This window comes from Sus scrofa, unplaced genomic scaffold (assembly GCF_000003025.6).
Source record: "Sus scrofa isolate TJ Tabasco breed Duroc unplaced genomic scaffold, Sscrofa11.1 Contig1914, whole genome shotgun sequence".
In the NCBI taxonomy this organism is placed as follows: domain Eukaryota; kingdom Metazoa; phylum Chordata; class Mammalia; order Artiodactyla; family Suidae; genus Sus; species Sus scrofa.
The window spans coordinates 1,805,805-1,820,908 of NW_018084979.1; the positions used below are offsets into that span (position 1 = coordinate 1,805,805).

General features: G+C 65.5%; 1 protein-coding gene across 2 annotated transcripts; it reads left to right on the top strand.

Moving 5' to 3' along the window:
• Nucleotides 1-380: 380 nt before the first annotated feature.
• TNFAIP2 (TNF alpha induced protein 2) lies at nucleotides 381-13,868 on the top strand. Of its 2 annotated transcripts, none has more exons than XM_021081528.1 (12): nucleotides 381-613; nucleotides 3,363-3,723; nucleotides 4,037-4,688; nucleotides 6,936-7,050; nucleotides 7,212-7,334; nucleotides 7,489-7,589; nucleotides 8,245-8,343; nucleotides 8,913-9,036; nucleotides 9,919-10,041; nucleotides 10,271-10,426; nucleotides 10,625-10,746; nucleotides 12,088-13,868. In XM_021081528.1, exons 2-12 carry the CDS (start codon nucleotides 3,378-3,380, stop codon nucleotides 12,227-12,229), a joined length of 2,103 nt encoding a protein of 700 aa, XP_020937187.1. In that variant the 5' UTR covers nucleotides 381-613; nucleotides 3,363-3,377; the 3' UTR covers nucleotides 12,230-13,868. The 2 variants fall into 2 exon arrangements, with proteins under 2 accessions (XP_020937187.1, XP_020937188.1); XM_021081529.1 differs by lacking the exon at nucleotides 381-613 and adding an exon at nucleotides 636-835.
• Nucleotides 13,869-15,104: the final 1,236 nt, after the last annotated feature.

A 15,104-nucleotide genomic window follows, 5' to 3' on the forward strand; every position in this document is an offset into this window, starting at 1 on the left:
CTTTGTCAAGAGCTGGCCAGCCTTCCTTCCCTTCGGGAGACTCCTCAGCTCCAACGCCCTCCCCAGAGGGAGTGTCCTCCTGCAGCTGAGGGCTTCACGGAGGACCGGCCTCTGCACCATGCAGGGGAGAGGGGACTCCGAGTGTTGGGGTGAGCTGGGGTGGGGAGGGAGCTCTTCTGAGCTGGGGTGGGCGCCGGCTCTGGGACGCTGGAACGGGGTCCCGAGCGCGGGGGCGCCCCCCTCGCCCCGCCCCGCGCCGCTCCTCTTCCAGCCAACCAATCAGAAGCTGCCGTCTGACAATGGGTCAGCATCCCGGGTCAACCCGGAGCGGGTCCAGCTTCAGACACACCCGGGCGCGGGCGGGCGACGCTCTCCCAGCCCCGCCACCTCGCCCTTCCCACCACTCCCCTGCCAGGCGGGCCCAGCACCGCCTGCGGGGGGCGCGCGACCCCGGGCGCAGGGACACGGGCCGCCCCTCCACTCTTGCCTTGGCCTCCGCCCGCGGGTTTTCCGCGGAGGCGGCGGCGGGGCGGGCCGGGCGGGGGCGGAGTCTGCGTCTATTTCAGGCAGCGCCGGGCTCTGCCGCGGACATCGGCGGCTCGGCCTGGACACAGTAAGTGACCTCCGCCCGCGGTGCGTCAGTCCCCAAGCTCTCCGCGCGGCCGCCCGCCCTCCCCGACCCCGCGTCTCTGGCCCGATCCCCCGAGGTTGCCGGCGCAACGGAGGGGGACCGAGGGGGCCGGATGCTCGGAGACTCCCAGTCTCCAGCAGCCTCACTTCTAGGGAAACTGAGGCCTCCGCGCTGAGCCGCTGCCTCCGGGTGTGGAGGGTCCAGGTTAGAGGCTCCCAGCGGTGGGCTCTGCCCTGCCAAACGCAAGGAGGGAGGGGCGGTGGGGAGAGGCACAGGGGTCTCCCTTCCATTTGCAGTGGGAGGCCAAGAGGCCCAGGGCCAGGGGTGGAGGCTGGCTGTGTGACCGTGCCAAGCCACTGGTGTCCTCCCCTGGGGCATAGATGTGCCCTCCCTCTGGCATCCGGGGCAGGGAGGCTTGTGTGGACCTCCACCCTGACCCAGAAGGACAGGGAGGGTGCGTGTGCCTGAGGAGAAGCTGGGGGAGCGAGAGGCACGAAGGGCGCCACTGCTGGGCCACAGCCTGAGGCTACACAGCGTGACTCTGAGCAGGCCCCTTCCTGTCTCAGTGTGTCCAGCCAGGAGCCTGGGCCTACAGGAATGCCTCTCCTGCCCGCTTCTGCCGTACCCAGGTGCCAGGGTTAGCCTGACCCATACGGGGACACAGGACACAGACGCTTCCGGAGGCCCCGCCAGGTGTGGGCATGTGGCAGTGGGGTTTTCTCACATCCTTTCAGCAGCACTGTGAAGTGGGCGTCCTTGTCCCCACCTCGCAGATGGGGAGACTGAGGCTTCGGGAGGAAGGGTGGTGTCGTCCACACCCTCGTGGGTGGTACAGCTGAGCCCACAGCTTCTTCTCCTTCTACTGCCTCAGAGTCAAAGCCTCCCACAGGGCCAAGGGGGCTGCTGCGGCACCTTGCAGAGGGTAAGGGGGGTGTGTGCCACAGAAGTGAGGAGGCAGTGATGCCAGGTGGGACCTGCAGGTCTGGAGGTCTTGTGGAGCCTGCAGTGTGAGGACGCAGGAGGTGGGGGGCAGCGGTGAGGCGGGTGGGCACAGCTGGTCAGGACGGCCTCTCCCTCGCCCCAGCAGGAGGGCCGGTGTGGGGGGTTGCTGAGCAGCCCCAGCCAGCTGCCAGGGCAGCTCCTGCACGTGCCTCGCGTGAAGATGACGCGGATTGGGAGAGGAAGCTGGGGCGAGGGTCCAGCAGAGTGGGGTGCCCAGTGGCCTTGCCCTGGGGACCGGGGCTCCTCAGAGGACAGGGGAGGTGATCGAGGTCCGGCGATGCAGGTCTCTGCCCAGGGCGCCTGGTGAAGCCAGCAGGAGTGGGAGAACCCAGGCTCCCTGGCCCTTGAGTGGCTCTGGTCAAGCCTGGGGGACTGAGATGAGGCGTCGGGCGAGTGGGAAAAGGTGGCAGCAGGGGATGCGGAGAGTCTGATGGGCCTAATCCCCACCAATCTCTTTCTGCCTCAGTTTCCCTTTCTGGCCGATCCCTCTGCCTTGCAGGGGTGTCGTAGGGTGACTGGAAGGCATTGTGTCGCATGAGTCACGACTCGGTGTATTTACTCTTGGGCGGTGGGGCAGGCACTATGGTTCTGGGTCACCCCGTCTCCAGGGAGGGCCAGCCCTGTCCCGTCCCCTCTTTTGAGATCCGCCGTGTTCCCCTCAAGGGTTCCTGGCCTTGCTCCAACAAGGGTCAAGGCGGCAGGGAGGGTGCTGCTGGGCACAGGGGGTCCTGCCTCCCTGAATGCAGCTCATGAGGCGGGGACCTGGCGCCAGGTGCTCTGGGCCATTGTCTGCAGGCGGCATTTCAAGGCTCTTGGAGCCAGTTGCGTGAGATGAGGGCAAGATCACCGCTGCTGGGAGGGAGGGAGGAAGTGTGGGATGGGCCGCGCAGGAAGGGCCCAGGAAGCAGAACCTTCTGTGATGACATCACCCCATTTGGGAGCAGACAGAGCGCAACGGGAGCGGGGATGTCTGGCTTCCCAGTCTGAGTTGCCATGTGGTCTCCGGCAGCCCTGGGCCTCACTGGGCCACTGTCCCTCCTGCCCTGGGAAAGAGCCCCTGAAGTTTGAAGGGGCGCTGTGGTTTCTGTGGACTGGAGCCCAGAGGCCAGAACACGGTCGGGCTCTGCTCCCTTGTGGTGCCAGCGGGAGCAGCCGCGTCTCTGCTCAGTGTTCCTCTGTGAGCCCAAAGCTGAGGAGCCGTGAGAGGGGCCGGACCAAATGGAGGATGGCGCTGGGGCTGGAGTCCTGCCCCAGCCCCGCCTCTGGGGCTCTGTGACTTTTGGGCCTCCGTTCTTGCCCTGGGCAATGGGACAGCAGCCCGTGCTCTGCCTCCTCCCCCAGGGTCTCATGGGACCCAGGACCGTATTCATGTCCTGCAGTCCCTCCTCCCTGCCCAGAGGGTGGGCTGTCAAGGAAGCCTTTGCCACAATGAAGTTAAAGGGCTCCCCTCTCTGGGATGCCTGGCTCCCTGTCCCCAGCTTCGTCCCTGCCTCGGGCAATTCTGGGAGAGGCTGTGGTTATTGGGAGGGGCTGTGGGTGCTGAGGGACCGGTGTCCAGGATCGGAGTTGGTGCCCATGTGGACCAGGAGAAGCCCGCCCGAGGCCCTGGCTGTCGCACAGGGGAAAACAAGCCAGCCTGGCTGCCTGCTGGACCGGGAGGGGGGGGGAAGGGGGGGGCAGGGCAGGGAGACCTCGGACCCTTTCATTCCCTCCCCTTGTCAACCCGCAGGCCTGAGCCTGGGCGATGCTGAGCATGGCGACTCTCTTCCACGGCCCTCCAGGCCAGCAGCCTGAGCCAGGGGCCCTCGACTTCCCCAGAAGCCCCCAGAAGTTGCCCTCCGCATCGGAGGCAGAGTCAGAAGCTTCCATGTCGGAGGCCTCCTCTGAGGACCTGGTGCTGCCCCTAGAGGTGGCCCCTGGTCGGGAGTCGGACAAGGCTGCTAAGAAGGAGAAGAAGAAGAAGTCAAGAGGCCTGGCCAGTGTGTTTAGTGTCTTCACCAAAGGGAGGAAGAAGAAGCCTCAGCCCAGCTCAGCGGAGGCAGAAGGCGAGCCTGAGCCCCGGCCCCAGCTGGCCGACCGGCTGCCCACAGGTACGCGGCAGGGGGCTCCAGGTCAGAGCCAGTCGGAGTCTGGGGGGGACTGGGGCTCATGGGACTGGATGACCCACTCACCCGGGCCACAGCCAGGCCAGGAAAGGTAGGCGTGGAGGGTTTCCCCTCCCGGCCTTCTGATGCTGGGGGCCTGGGGTGGCTGGAGGGGACACGGCCCCCTTGGGCGCCCCGCGTCTCCTTTTGGGGTCTCGGCCTCCTCTCCCGTGGGCGCGCGGGAGGGGACTTGTCCCCGGCGTCGCTCTCGGGCCGCCGCCGCCCCCGGGGCCCCGCTAACGCCGCGTTCTGGTCGCAGTGGAGGAGCTCAAGGCGGACCTGGAGCGCGGGCGGCTGGAGGCGGCGGGGCCGCTGCTGGCGCTGGAGCGGGAGCTGCAGGCGGCGGCGGCGGCGGGCGGCGCGAGCGCGGAGGAGCTGGTGCGGCGCCAGAGCAAGGTGGAGGCGCTCTACCTGCTGCTGCGCGACCAGGTGCTGGGCCTGCTGCGCCGGCCGCTGGAGGCGCCGCCCGAGCGGCTGCGCCAGGCGCTGGCGGTGCTGGCCGAGCAGGAGCGCGAGGACCGCGCGGCGGAGGCGGCGGCGGCGGCGGCGGCGGGGGGCCCCGGGCCCGCGTCGCTGGCGCCCACGCGGCCCCGGCGCTGGCTGCAGGCGTGGCGACGCGGCGTGGCGCAGGCGGCCGAGGAGCGCATGAGCCGGCGGCCGGCCGCGGACGCCGAAGGCCGCTCGGAGGCCGAGCGCGTCTTCGTGCACATGGGCCGCACCATGCGGGAGGACCTGGAGGCCGTGGTGGAGCGGCTGAAGCCGCTGTTCCCCCCCGAGCTCGGCGTGGTGGCCGCCTATGCCGAGAGCTACCACGAGTACTTCGCGGCCCAGCTGGAGGCCGTGGCGCAGTTCGAGCTGTGCCCGCGAGACACCTACATGCTCCTGGTCTGGGTGCAGAACCTCTACCCCAAGTGAGTGCGCCCGGGGCGCAGGGAGGCCTGCTCGCTGGGGAGGGGGGGGGGTCACCGCTTGCGGGAGCGCCGCACAGACCCAGCCTGGACTCAGAGCGACAGGGCCGGGCTGGGCCTGCTTCCCACTTGGGCCCTTCGTCTCCTGGGCCTCCGCCGCTGGGGAAACTGAGGCCCAGAGAATGGCAGGGACGTCATCATTCATTACGGAGTTCCCAGTCTGTGGAGGGCGAGGCACAGTGACCGTCCAGAGCAGGGAGGGCAGCGGGAGAGGAGGCCCTGGCTGTGGGTGCCCCGAGGAGGCCAGCTCCAAGGAGGAGGCACAAGACCCGGCCTGCCGCAGGCGCCTCGCAGGCTGATGGGGTTTTTGTGTTTTCGTCTTTTGTATTTTCAGGGCCATACCTGTGGCATATGGAGGTTCCCAGGCTCGGGGTCTAATCGGAGCTACAGCCGCCAGACTACGCCACAGCCACAGCCACAGCCACGCGGGATCCGAGCTGCATCTGCAAACTACACCACAGTTCACGGCAATGCCAAATCCTTAACTCACTGAGCAAGGCCAGGGATCAAACCCACAACCTCATGGTTCCTAGTCAGATTCATTTCCACTGCACCATGAGGGGAACTCCTCACAGTCTGATGGAAGTAAGGGAGTGGGGCAGGGGAGGAGAGAGGACAGGCCAGGAGGGAGGTGGAGGGAGGATGGCGTTCCCCGCAAAGGGGGTCACCTCCCGGGGCCTAAGCTGAGCCGAGAGGCATTCTGGGAGCCGCGGGGAGCCTGCCAGTGTTGGATGGGCCAGCAGGCTGTGGGGGCACTCCCAGGCAGGGCAGTGCTCCCAGGGCTGCACTAGGCACATGGGGACAGATGCCCATGAGCAGGCTCATCCAGCGAGCCCGTGGCGGAGCTGGGTTCTGGCCCCCGAAGTCTGGAGCTCTTTTTAGGAAGCTGGCTCTGCCCATGGAGGATGCCTGGTACCTGTCGGGTACAGCCACAGGCGTCCCCATGGGCCGTGAGCATGCCAGTTATTTGCACCAGCTGGGCGGGGAGAGACTTTTATGGCAGCATGGAAATGCCCAGGGCATGAGAGGCCAGGGGTTCCTACAGGGGCTGCCCCAGCCCCGAGGGTCAGCCCTGCCAGAGGCCTGGAGCAGTGTCTGAGGATCTCGGGGGGACCTTGGGCGGTGGCTCAGCCTCCAGCAGAGACCAGAGGAGAGGCCCGGTGGCGGTGGAGGGTAAGCAGTCAGCAGAGAATAGGGAACCGGCTCAGGGCAGGGGCTGCGGGAAAGTCAGGGCAGCCCTGAGCCAGTTCCTTCTTCCTTGTCCTGACTCACCGGGAAATGCCTTGTCCTGACTCACCTCTCCCCTTCAGCCTTCCTGTCCCAGTGACCCTAGGGGCTTTTAGTCTGGAGCCCACGGGGGTCAGTGCAGCAGGACACTGAAGCCAGCTGGGCACGGAGCCCTGGGGAGGGCCCATCCAGGGTGGCTCTGTCAAAGCCTGTGTGGCCAGAAGTGTGGGGAAGAAAGGGACACAGTGGGTCCAGCTGGGAGAAGGGCAGAGAGGGCCACTCTTGAGACTCTAAGCAGCCAAAGTCCCTGAGGACCTGCCGGGGCTGAGCAATCTCCAGGGGACTCTGAGACGCAAGGACAAGGAGATATGCCTCTGGAAGCAGTTGGGGTGGGGTTGGGGTCAGCCTTTCTTGCTTGGACTGGTCCACCTCTGGGGGCAGCAGAGCTGGCCTGGGGGGAAGGGGATGCAGGGCTGGCAGGACGCCCATGGCCAGCAGGCCTGCAGCCCAGGGGGGTGGGTTGGGAAGGAGGCAGAGAGCTGCCGTAGGAGCTGCATTTATCTGTGTAAGAGGAGGGTCCTTGGAGCAGGGAGATCAGATCCGAAAGGTGCTTCTCCCTGCCGGGTGGAGGAGGGATCGCTGGGGGCCAGGGAGGAAGGCCCTGTAAGGAGCCAGGTGACAGATGGTGGCGGCTGGGCAGCGGGTGGCTTGAGGCTGATGGATTCTGGGGGGCGTATGTTAGAGCAGGAATGGGTGGGGGTGAGAAGGCGAAGGCTGGTGTGCTGAGTCCCAGGTGTGGGGCCTGGATCCCGATGAGCAGCGGGAGGACCCAGCTTCCGAGATGGAGAAGCAGGGATGGGATCTGGTGGAGGAAAAGCGATGGGGTTGCGGGCGGCTGAGGAGGTGGGCTCTGCCCGAGGGACGGTGCTGATCCTCCTCGTGCTGGCCCCCCTCTGCCCGCAGAGACGTCATCAACAGCCCCAAGCTGGCGGGCGAGCTGCAGGGAGTCGGGCTTGGGAGCCTCCTGCCCCCCAAGCAGATCCGGCTGCTGGAGGCCACGTTCTTCTCCAACGAGGCGGTGCGTCCAGGGCTGGCACCGGGCAGGGACAAAGGAGGGGCGGGAAGGAAGCGGAGGGGGGAGGGGGGCGGGGGCAGACAGGACGCGGGCCGGGGGCCTGACGGGGACATCCACCATCCACGTGGGCTTCGTGCTACCCTGACCAGCCCCCCTCCCCGCAGGCCAGCATGAGGGAGCTGATGGCCCGCGCCCTGGACCTGGAGTTGAAGTGCTGGGACCAGGATGCGGCTCCCCAGAAGCTGGACGGCCACTGCCACAGTGAGCTGGCCATAGACATCATCCAGGTAGCACAGGCCGCCTCGAGCACCGGTACAGCCCGTGCGTGAGCAGGCACAGAGCCCGCGTCCTTGTGTGCAGACGCGAGCCTGTTCCTGCTTGTCCGCCCCTCCCCAGCCCGGGGGGGGGGGGCTCCCGCTCAGCTCCCCTCTCACCCTGCAGATCATCTCCCAGGGCCAGGCCAAGGCCGAGGAGATCACGCCTGACGTGGGTGCGCAGATGAAGCGTGTGCTGCAGGTGGAGCTGGCTGCGGTCCTCAGGAGGTGGGGGATGGGCGTGTGCGCCCGCGGGAGGGGCTCCCTGCAGCCGCCTCGCTCAGAGCCCCTGCCCCTGCCCTCCCCTTGTGCCCTGGGAGGCCATCCAGGCTGGATCAGTGCCCCCTCCCTGCCCCCAGGGCATCTGGCATTTTGAGCAAGATCACCCCCCTGCACCACCCACCTGGGCCCTGAGAGCCTCGGGTGATCTGACCCCCCCCCCCCCCCCCCCCCGCTCAGCGAAGCCCCCTGCAGAGCAGCCTGCAGCTCAGGGAAGGTGACCACGAGGGACTGGCCCTGCCAGCCCTTCAGGTGACGCCCCTGCTCTCGCCCTCACAGTTCCCCTGGCTGCCTCCCTCCCCGCCTCTGAGGACACCTCGGCCTCCACCCACCCACTGCTCTTCCAGTCTTCCGGCTCTGGTGGGGGGCGGGGGGGGGCAGCAGAGCTGGGCTGGAGCACTGGCCGCACTGGCCTTAGCCTGCGAAGCCAGTTACAGGCGGCTTAGGGATAGTGTGCCCCACCCCTGCCCGCCACCCCCCCAGGCTTGGGGCCTGGAAAAGCACCCCATCAACCCAGGGCGCCTGGTTGGGCAGGGCAGGCCAGAGGCTGCTTTTGTCCCCGTGTTTGAGCCAGTCCTCCTTGTACCCTTTCCGGTTTCACCAGCTACCAGCGCGCCTTTGATGATTTTCTGGAGAGCAGCAAACATCTGGGAAATTACAGGGCCAATGTCATCGCCAACATCAACAACTGCCTGTCCTTCCGGTGAGGGCGCTGGGAGGGGTTTGTGGGAGCGGGAATCGTGGGGGCCGCCTGCCTGCTGGAGAGCCAGGGTAGCTGAGAGGTGAAGGGGAGGCAGGGCAGCGGGAGCAGCTTAAGCCGAGACGCTGAATTAAACCGAGCAGGCCGAGCAGGACGGGGCGGTGAGGAAACGACGGGGCCTGTGGCAGCAGCAACAGGTGTTGATATAGTGCTGGGGTCGGGCTCTCACGAACACGGGCTGTTTTCTCCTTAAGAGGCCCTGTCAAGGCGGTGCAGTGATTATGGCCATTAAGCAGATGAACAGGCTGAGCTGTGCAGAGGCTGAGCCTTGCCCTCGGTCAGCAGAGGGTGTGGTGTTAGGAGTTAGGTGCGGGGGTCAAGGAGGCCGGCCCCTGCCGAGGGGCCATGGATGGGATGACTCGGACTTGCTCCCGCAGGAAGTGGGAGCCATTGAGGGTTCTAGAGTGCGGAGATGGCTTAGGAAGACTTGCCCAGGGCTACGAGGCTCTCTGGGTATGGAGCTGCAGGCTGGGCGGGGCTGGAGTGACCTCCCTACCTCCCTGTCCTTCCAGAACGTTCATGGAGCAGAAGTGGCAGACAGCACAGGACCTCCTGAGCCACCTGCTGAACCCCCTGAATGAGCTCAAGAGTCGTGGCTTTGATACCCTGCTTCAGGGCCTGTTTGGGGACCTGAAGGTAGCTGCAGCTGTGGCACCTGCTGAGCCCAGGGCCGGAGGGCGATGGGGCGGCCTGGGAGGGGGCTGGGGGTGGGAATGGCAGAAGCGAAACCCGAGGTTTGGAAGGCACGGTGTGGGCCCAGCTGTAGTGAGGCTGGTGCTGCCCAGGTGAAGGGTCCACAGGGTGGGGGGGGACTCTTGACCACCGCACTCCCCCATTTCCGCCCGGGGCTGGGCCTCCGAGGGCTGCCCAGGGCCCTGGGGGGCAGACAAGAAGCCTCAGCATCCCTCCCTCATTTAGACCCAAGCCAGTCTGCACATACTTTCGCTCCAGCTCCCCCACATCCTCCCGCCCGCGCCCCTCCCCGTGCCCATCCCCCGCTGTGACGCTCAGCGCCTTGGGCAGCCACCTCCGCCTCCGTGGGAGCTGAGAAATCCGCAGAAACCCGTGGGTGCCTCTAGCAGAGGATGGGGAGCAGTCCCCGGAAACCGCCCTCCGTGGGAGCTGCCTCGTCCCCAGCGCCCGGGGGCTGTGGGTGGCCAGGCAGTGACCCTGGATGACTTGGCAGGGGCCTCATAGGCCCAGCCAAGCACAAGGCTTTGTTTATGCAGGAATTTATTTATTTAAGGAGGGAGGCGGTGGACGAGGCCTCGGGGCAGGCAAAGGCTGTCCTTGCTGCAGAGTCGCAGCAGGCCGGCCTGGGGGAAGGGGGGAAGGAGCCTGCCTCCGCTTCCTGCCTGTGAGCAGGGACCCGCGTTTTCCCTCGCGTCCGCAGGAGTCTTTGACAGCCCCTCGCCCCCTGTACTGGGCCGCGTGTGTCCCTGCGTGTGTCTGTGAGCGTGTCCGCCGCGCCGGCCCTTCCCCTGCAGGGCGTGGCCAGACATCCTCCCTTCTTTCCAGCCGCTGTTTAAGAAGCTCTCGCAGACCCGCTGGGCAGCCCCCGCGCAGACCCTGGAGCAGATCATCTGTGCTGTGAGGGAACGGCTGCCCGAGTTCGAGGAACTGCACGACTGTTTCCGGGAGGTGAGGGGGTGCTGGGCTGTGGGGGGGCGGGCGTGGGGATCCCGCCGCCTGCGCTAACCCGCGCATGCGTAGCCGCGAGGGCATGCACCTGGGTGCACGCACGGATGCTCTCCTTTGCTCTGGCACCCGCCCCTCCTGGACCCCGGGCTTGGAGGCTGGGAGGCTTCCGGGGAGGAGGCGAGTCCCCTGCCTGGATGGCTCACGTGCCCCCGCCTGCTCGCCCGCCCAGGAGCTCATGGAGGTCATACACCTGCACCTGGTGAAGGAGTACATCATCCGCCTCAGCAAGCGGCGCCTGGTCCTCAGGACGCCGGAGCAGCAGCAGCAGCTGGCGGGGCACATCCTGGCGAACGCGGAGCTCATCCAGAACTTCTGCACGGAGAATGTAAGCCCCGCCCACCCCTCTCTCCGCCCTGCTCCCCCATGCCCCGGGATGGAGGGATGGACGGGCTGCCCTCCTCCTCCAGGATGGCCCCTCTGGGCCTCTCCACACCCAATCAAGTCTGACCTGAGCCTCTCTGGGCCCCCTGGGGGACCTTCAGGGAAAGGACAACCCTTCCTCCAACCAGGCCTGTGCTCGCAGGGCTCCCCCGCAACCTGGCTGCATCGTGCCCTCCCCACACTCGCCGAGATCATTCGCCTGCAGGACCCCAGTGCCATCAAGATCGAGGTAGCCACTTATGCCACCTGGTACCCTGACTTCAGGTGAGAACAAGGGCCCCAGAGGACCTGAGCTGGCAGCATGGCCCTGCCATAGCCCCCTGTGGTCGGAGCCTGGGGCTGCCAGGATCCGCCCTGCCAGGTGGCTAGAGCTCAGGGCTGCCACCACGACGCGGTCCCTTTACTGAGTGCCGATGGCACGCCAGCCACCGCGCTTGGATCTTTATGGTGGCGTCACTTGACCCTCGCCGCAGCCTATGAGGCTGACAGTTTTCATCCCCATCTGACACGTGAGGCCTGGGGCGCTTGAGGAATGTGTCCAGGGCAGCACAGCTGGGGTGACAAAGCCGGCCCGGCTGGGTCCCCAGCCCACACGCTTAGCCTTTAGACGCTGCCCCGCGGAGGGAAACAGACCAGAGACCAGGGGCCTCTGGACACCACGGCAAGTCAGTAGTGAAGCTGGGGTCCACCACTCAGCCTAGGGGTCCCAGGGGGCATGACCTGTGCCCTGGGAGTGGAGGCTCAGGCTGCCTAGGGATCTGGTGAGCCCGGAGAAGTGTTTCTGCGGGCTGTCTTCTGATGTGGGTGGTCAAGGTTGAGCAGGCCTTGAGTCGGACCATCCCAGCTTAGCCTAGTCCGGCCCCTGGCTGATCCACTGCTCCGTCCACTTCCACGCTCACCATCCATCCATCCACCTGTCTACCCATCTACTCACCCAGCCACCTGTCCGTCTTTCTCCATCCCTCCGCCCAGCCACCTGTCCAGCCTCCCATCCATCTATCCATCCATCCACCCGCCTATCTACCCATCCACCTTATTCATCCATCCACCAGCCAGCCAGCCAGCCAGCCAGCCTCCCGTCCCACCAGTTACTGAGTGTCTCCTCTTAGGTGCCAGGCTCTGCTTTAGGCACTAGGATGAGGTGAAGTAAAGACGGACCAGGTCTTTGTCCTCCCTTGTGCTGCTTAGTCCCTGAGGGTTAGAGCCATGACGAGCAGGCCGGCAAAGGAGTTCAGCTGCAAAGACTTAGAGGCTGTTCACCCAGGAGGTGCTGCCTTTAGAGATTGACAGCCGCTCCGGGAGGTGACATTTCAGCTGAGCCCTAAAGGGTGAGAAGGAGGCGGTCGCCTCAGGAGCACGCAGAAGGGCATTCCAGGAGGAACACCGGTGCAAGGGCCGGAGGTGGCCGGGCACCTGGCTCACACTCTAGGACGCAAGGCGGCCGGGCCCCTGGAGCACAGTGGGCAAAGGAGAGCGATGCCACCTCGTGGGCAGGGGGTTGGCTGCGGGGTCCTGGGGCTCCGGCCAGGAGTCTGGGGAGCTGGGAAGGGGAGCCAGCAGGGGTGTTGGCAAGGGGGCTGGACTGATGGACACTCTCCTTACCAGCAAAGGCCACCTGAGCGCCATCTTGGCCATCAAGGGGAACCTGTCCAGCAGTGAGGTCAAGAGCATCCGAAGCATCCTGGACATCAACACGGGGGCGCACGAGCCCTCCAAGCCCCTATTTTCACTTATAAATGTTGGTTAGCTTTTTCCGCGGCCTGGCCTGCGTGTGAGCCGCGTGTGAGCTCCTGGTGAGCCTCGGGCGCGGGGCCGTTCGGGCCCCGTCAGCTTCACAGCCCTTCACAGCCCGGCATAGGCATCCTGCCTCCTGCTGTTGCTGCTGCTGTTGCTGCTGCGCAGCGGTGGCCAAGGCGCTGGACTTGGACAGGCCCTGGTTTGTTTACCCCTCCTGTGGGGGCAGGAGCACCTGCTGTGGGAGCCACGGAGGCCACGCCTGAGAAACTCTCTGTGAATGAGTGTTGATCTTGCGTGTCCTGAAGGAGGGGCCGGGCTGGGGAGCGGCCAGGGGTCAGAGATCCTGGCTCTCTGCCTGTTTGTGGGGGTCCTCCTCATGGCTGGGTTGAAGCGCCTTCCCAGCGCCCCAAGCCCCCTGCCCCCAGCCTCCCCGCTCCTGCCCCCTTTGGTCCAGGGCTGCTCTGAGCTGGGCTCAGCAGGTGTGTGGAATGGAAGACAGAACTGAAAGGAAAAAAGAAAAAGATGAGCTCTGATCTGGGGCGTGGAAAGGAGCCTGTGGGATCACACAGCAAGCTGGGGCCAGAGCCAGCCCCGCCGCGGCGCAGACCCCGACCCCTCTCTGATGCCCCTCCTTCCCCTGAGAACAGGCCCCGGGGGTCCGAGGACCTCCTGAGTCTCCTCTCTGCTGCCCTCCCCCACTCGTGCCTTCCCCCCCACCCCCCGGGGACGGGCGCAGGGGTGCCCCGTGGGCCCTCCGCTGGAGCTCAGGCTGAGGTCTGGGCAGGGCAAGCTGGAGCCCTGGCCCCGCGGCCTGTTTTAGTTCCGACTGCCACTTCCGCGACTTTTCACCAACTTCGTAGCTTAAGACAAGAACTCGTCTTTCCGTTTGGAGGTCAGACATCTGACATGGGTCTAGCGGGCTGAAGCCAAGGTTTCGGCCAGGCTGGTTCCCTCTGGAAGCTCCTTCGGGGAATTTCCTCACCTTTCCAGTTTTTCGAGGCCACCTGCCCAGACGTCTTGGCTCGTAGCCCCTTCCATCTTCAAAGCCGGACGTGGCGGCTCACCGCCCGGCATCCTCCTCTGCCTCCGCTTCCGCTTTAAGCCCCTCGCGATGACCCTTGGCCACGCAGACAGTCCAGCCTCCTCTCTCGATGTTAAGGCCGGCTGACCAGCAACCTTAATTCCACCTGACACCTTGATGCCTCATTGCCATGGGCCTCACATAGTTACAGGTCTGGGGGTAGGATGGGGGCATTTTCGGGGGCATTATTTTGCCCAACACAGCCTCCATCCATCCACCGCCCCATGGGGTGCCTTGTTCTTCCCCAGGAAAACGTGGGTTCAGTTACCCTCCTGGGCCTCTGCTTGCCTGGAAGGCGCGCTCAGCATGAGGGGGCAGATCCGACTTGGGCGCGACCCTGCCTCTGAGAGCATTGCAGGGGTGTCAGTTCTCGAGGGCCTGTCCCCCCCTTTCCAGGTACTGTGGCCAGAAACTGGCCGTGTAAATGGTGTACAAAGGCCTTTGTACATTTATAGGAGTAGCGTGTTTGATGTTATTATTATTTTTTTGGTAGTACTGCTTTTGTATGTATGTACTCAGAAAAAGACCTGGGTTTTTATAGTTTGATATAAAGCTGATTTCAAAAGTGGCCGTGGAGTGATTTATTTGGGGAGCAGGAATGGGCCAGCTGTGGCTTTCTCAGCCTCCTGGGTCTGGTTCTGGGTCAAATCCCTGTGTCCGGCCCCCCAGCACCCCCTGCCCCCTTCTCCCCTGTGGGCCTGAGCTTTGGAAGGGCCTTGGGGCAAGCCAGACACCTCGCCCTAGTTTCCTCGCCTGCAAAGGGTGATGGTGAACCCCCCCGGCCTCCCCTAACAGGCCTTACTGGGGGTGGGGGCAGGGGGGTCTCCGGTCAGAGTTTCAGCTCCATGCACAGGCGCAGTGGGGACAGAGGGGCCCCGTGGTCTGTGCACAGAGCTGGCCCCGCTCATCACAAGCCGACTCTCCTCCACCCGGGGAACCCTGGCCCAGCATTCAGGGAAGGGTAGAGTCCCTGGGAGGGAAGGGGGAACCCTGGTGAATCCACTCCTCCGAGCTGAGGGAGGGGCCCCAAAGGAGCCAAGAGGGGAGGGGTCTGAGGCCCTGCAGGAAAGTCCTGGACCGTCTGCACCAGCAGCTGCAGTGGGTGGGGAAGGCCCTGTCCCGAAGATGGGGGTGGGATGGACCCCCCCCAAGCACTGGGGAGGAAGGGAAAGGGGACAGCGACGCCAGGAGACCCCCCCCAGGAACATCAGGGTCAGCGGCGGGGTGGGGGGGTGGGACCCCGCCGGGGGTGCAATGGCAGGTGGGCTCCCACCAGTTCCTTCTGCAGAGCACGGGGCAGGAAGGAAGCGGGGGCTGAGAACCAGATGGAACTTGGGTTTTTTGTTTTCTGGTTTTTTACGGCCCCGCCCGCAGCACACGGTAGTTCCTGGGCCAGGGACTGAGTCCCAGCCGCAGCTGTGACCTGTGCTGCAGCTGCAGTGACACCAGAGCCTTTAACCCACGGCGCCAGGCCGGGGATCTCACCTGCGCCTCCACAGCGACTCCAGCCCCTGCAGTCGGATTCTTGACCTACTGAGCTGCAGTGGCTCCCAGACGGAAGTTTTAAATCAATCCAGGCAGAAGTTTATGGACCAAAGAGGATGGATTTGGGCTGGAAAGTGCCAGGGTACCGAGACCACCAACCTTGCTGCTGCTGGGGTGGGCTGGGGTTCTCGGTGCAGAGGGAGGAGGCTGCCGGAGGCAGGGGCCTCGGCCGGTCGATTTCCTATGGGCCAGCAGGCGAAGGGCAGGAGGAGGGGACATGGGGGCCCGGGGGTGCTGCCGGGGCACCTTGGCGGTCACT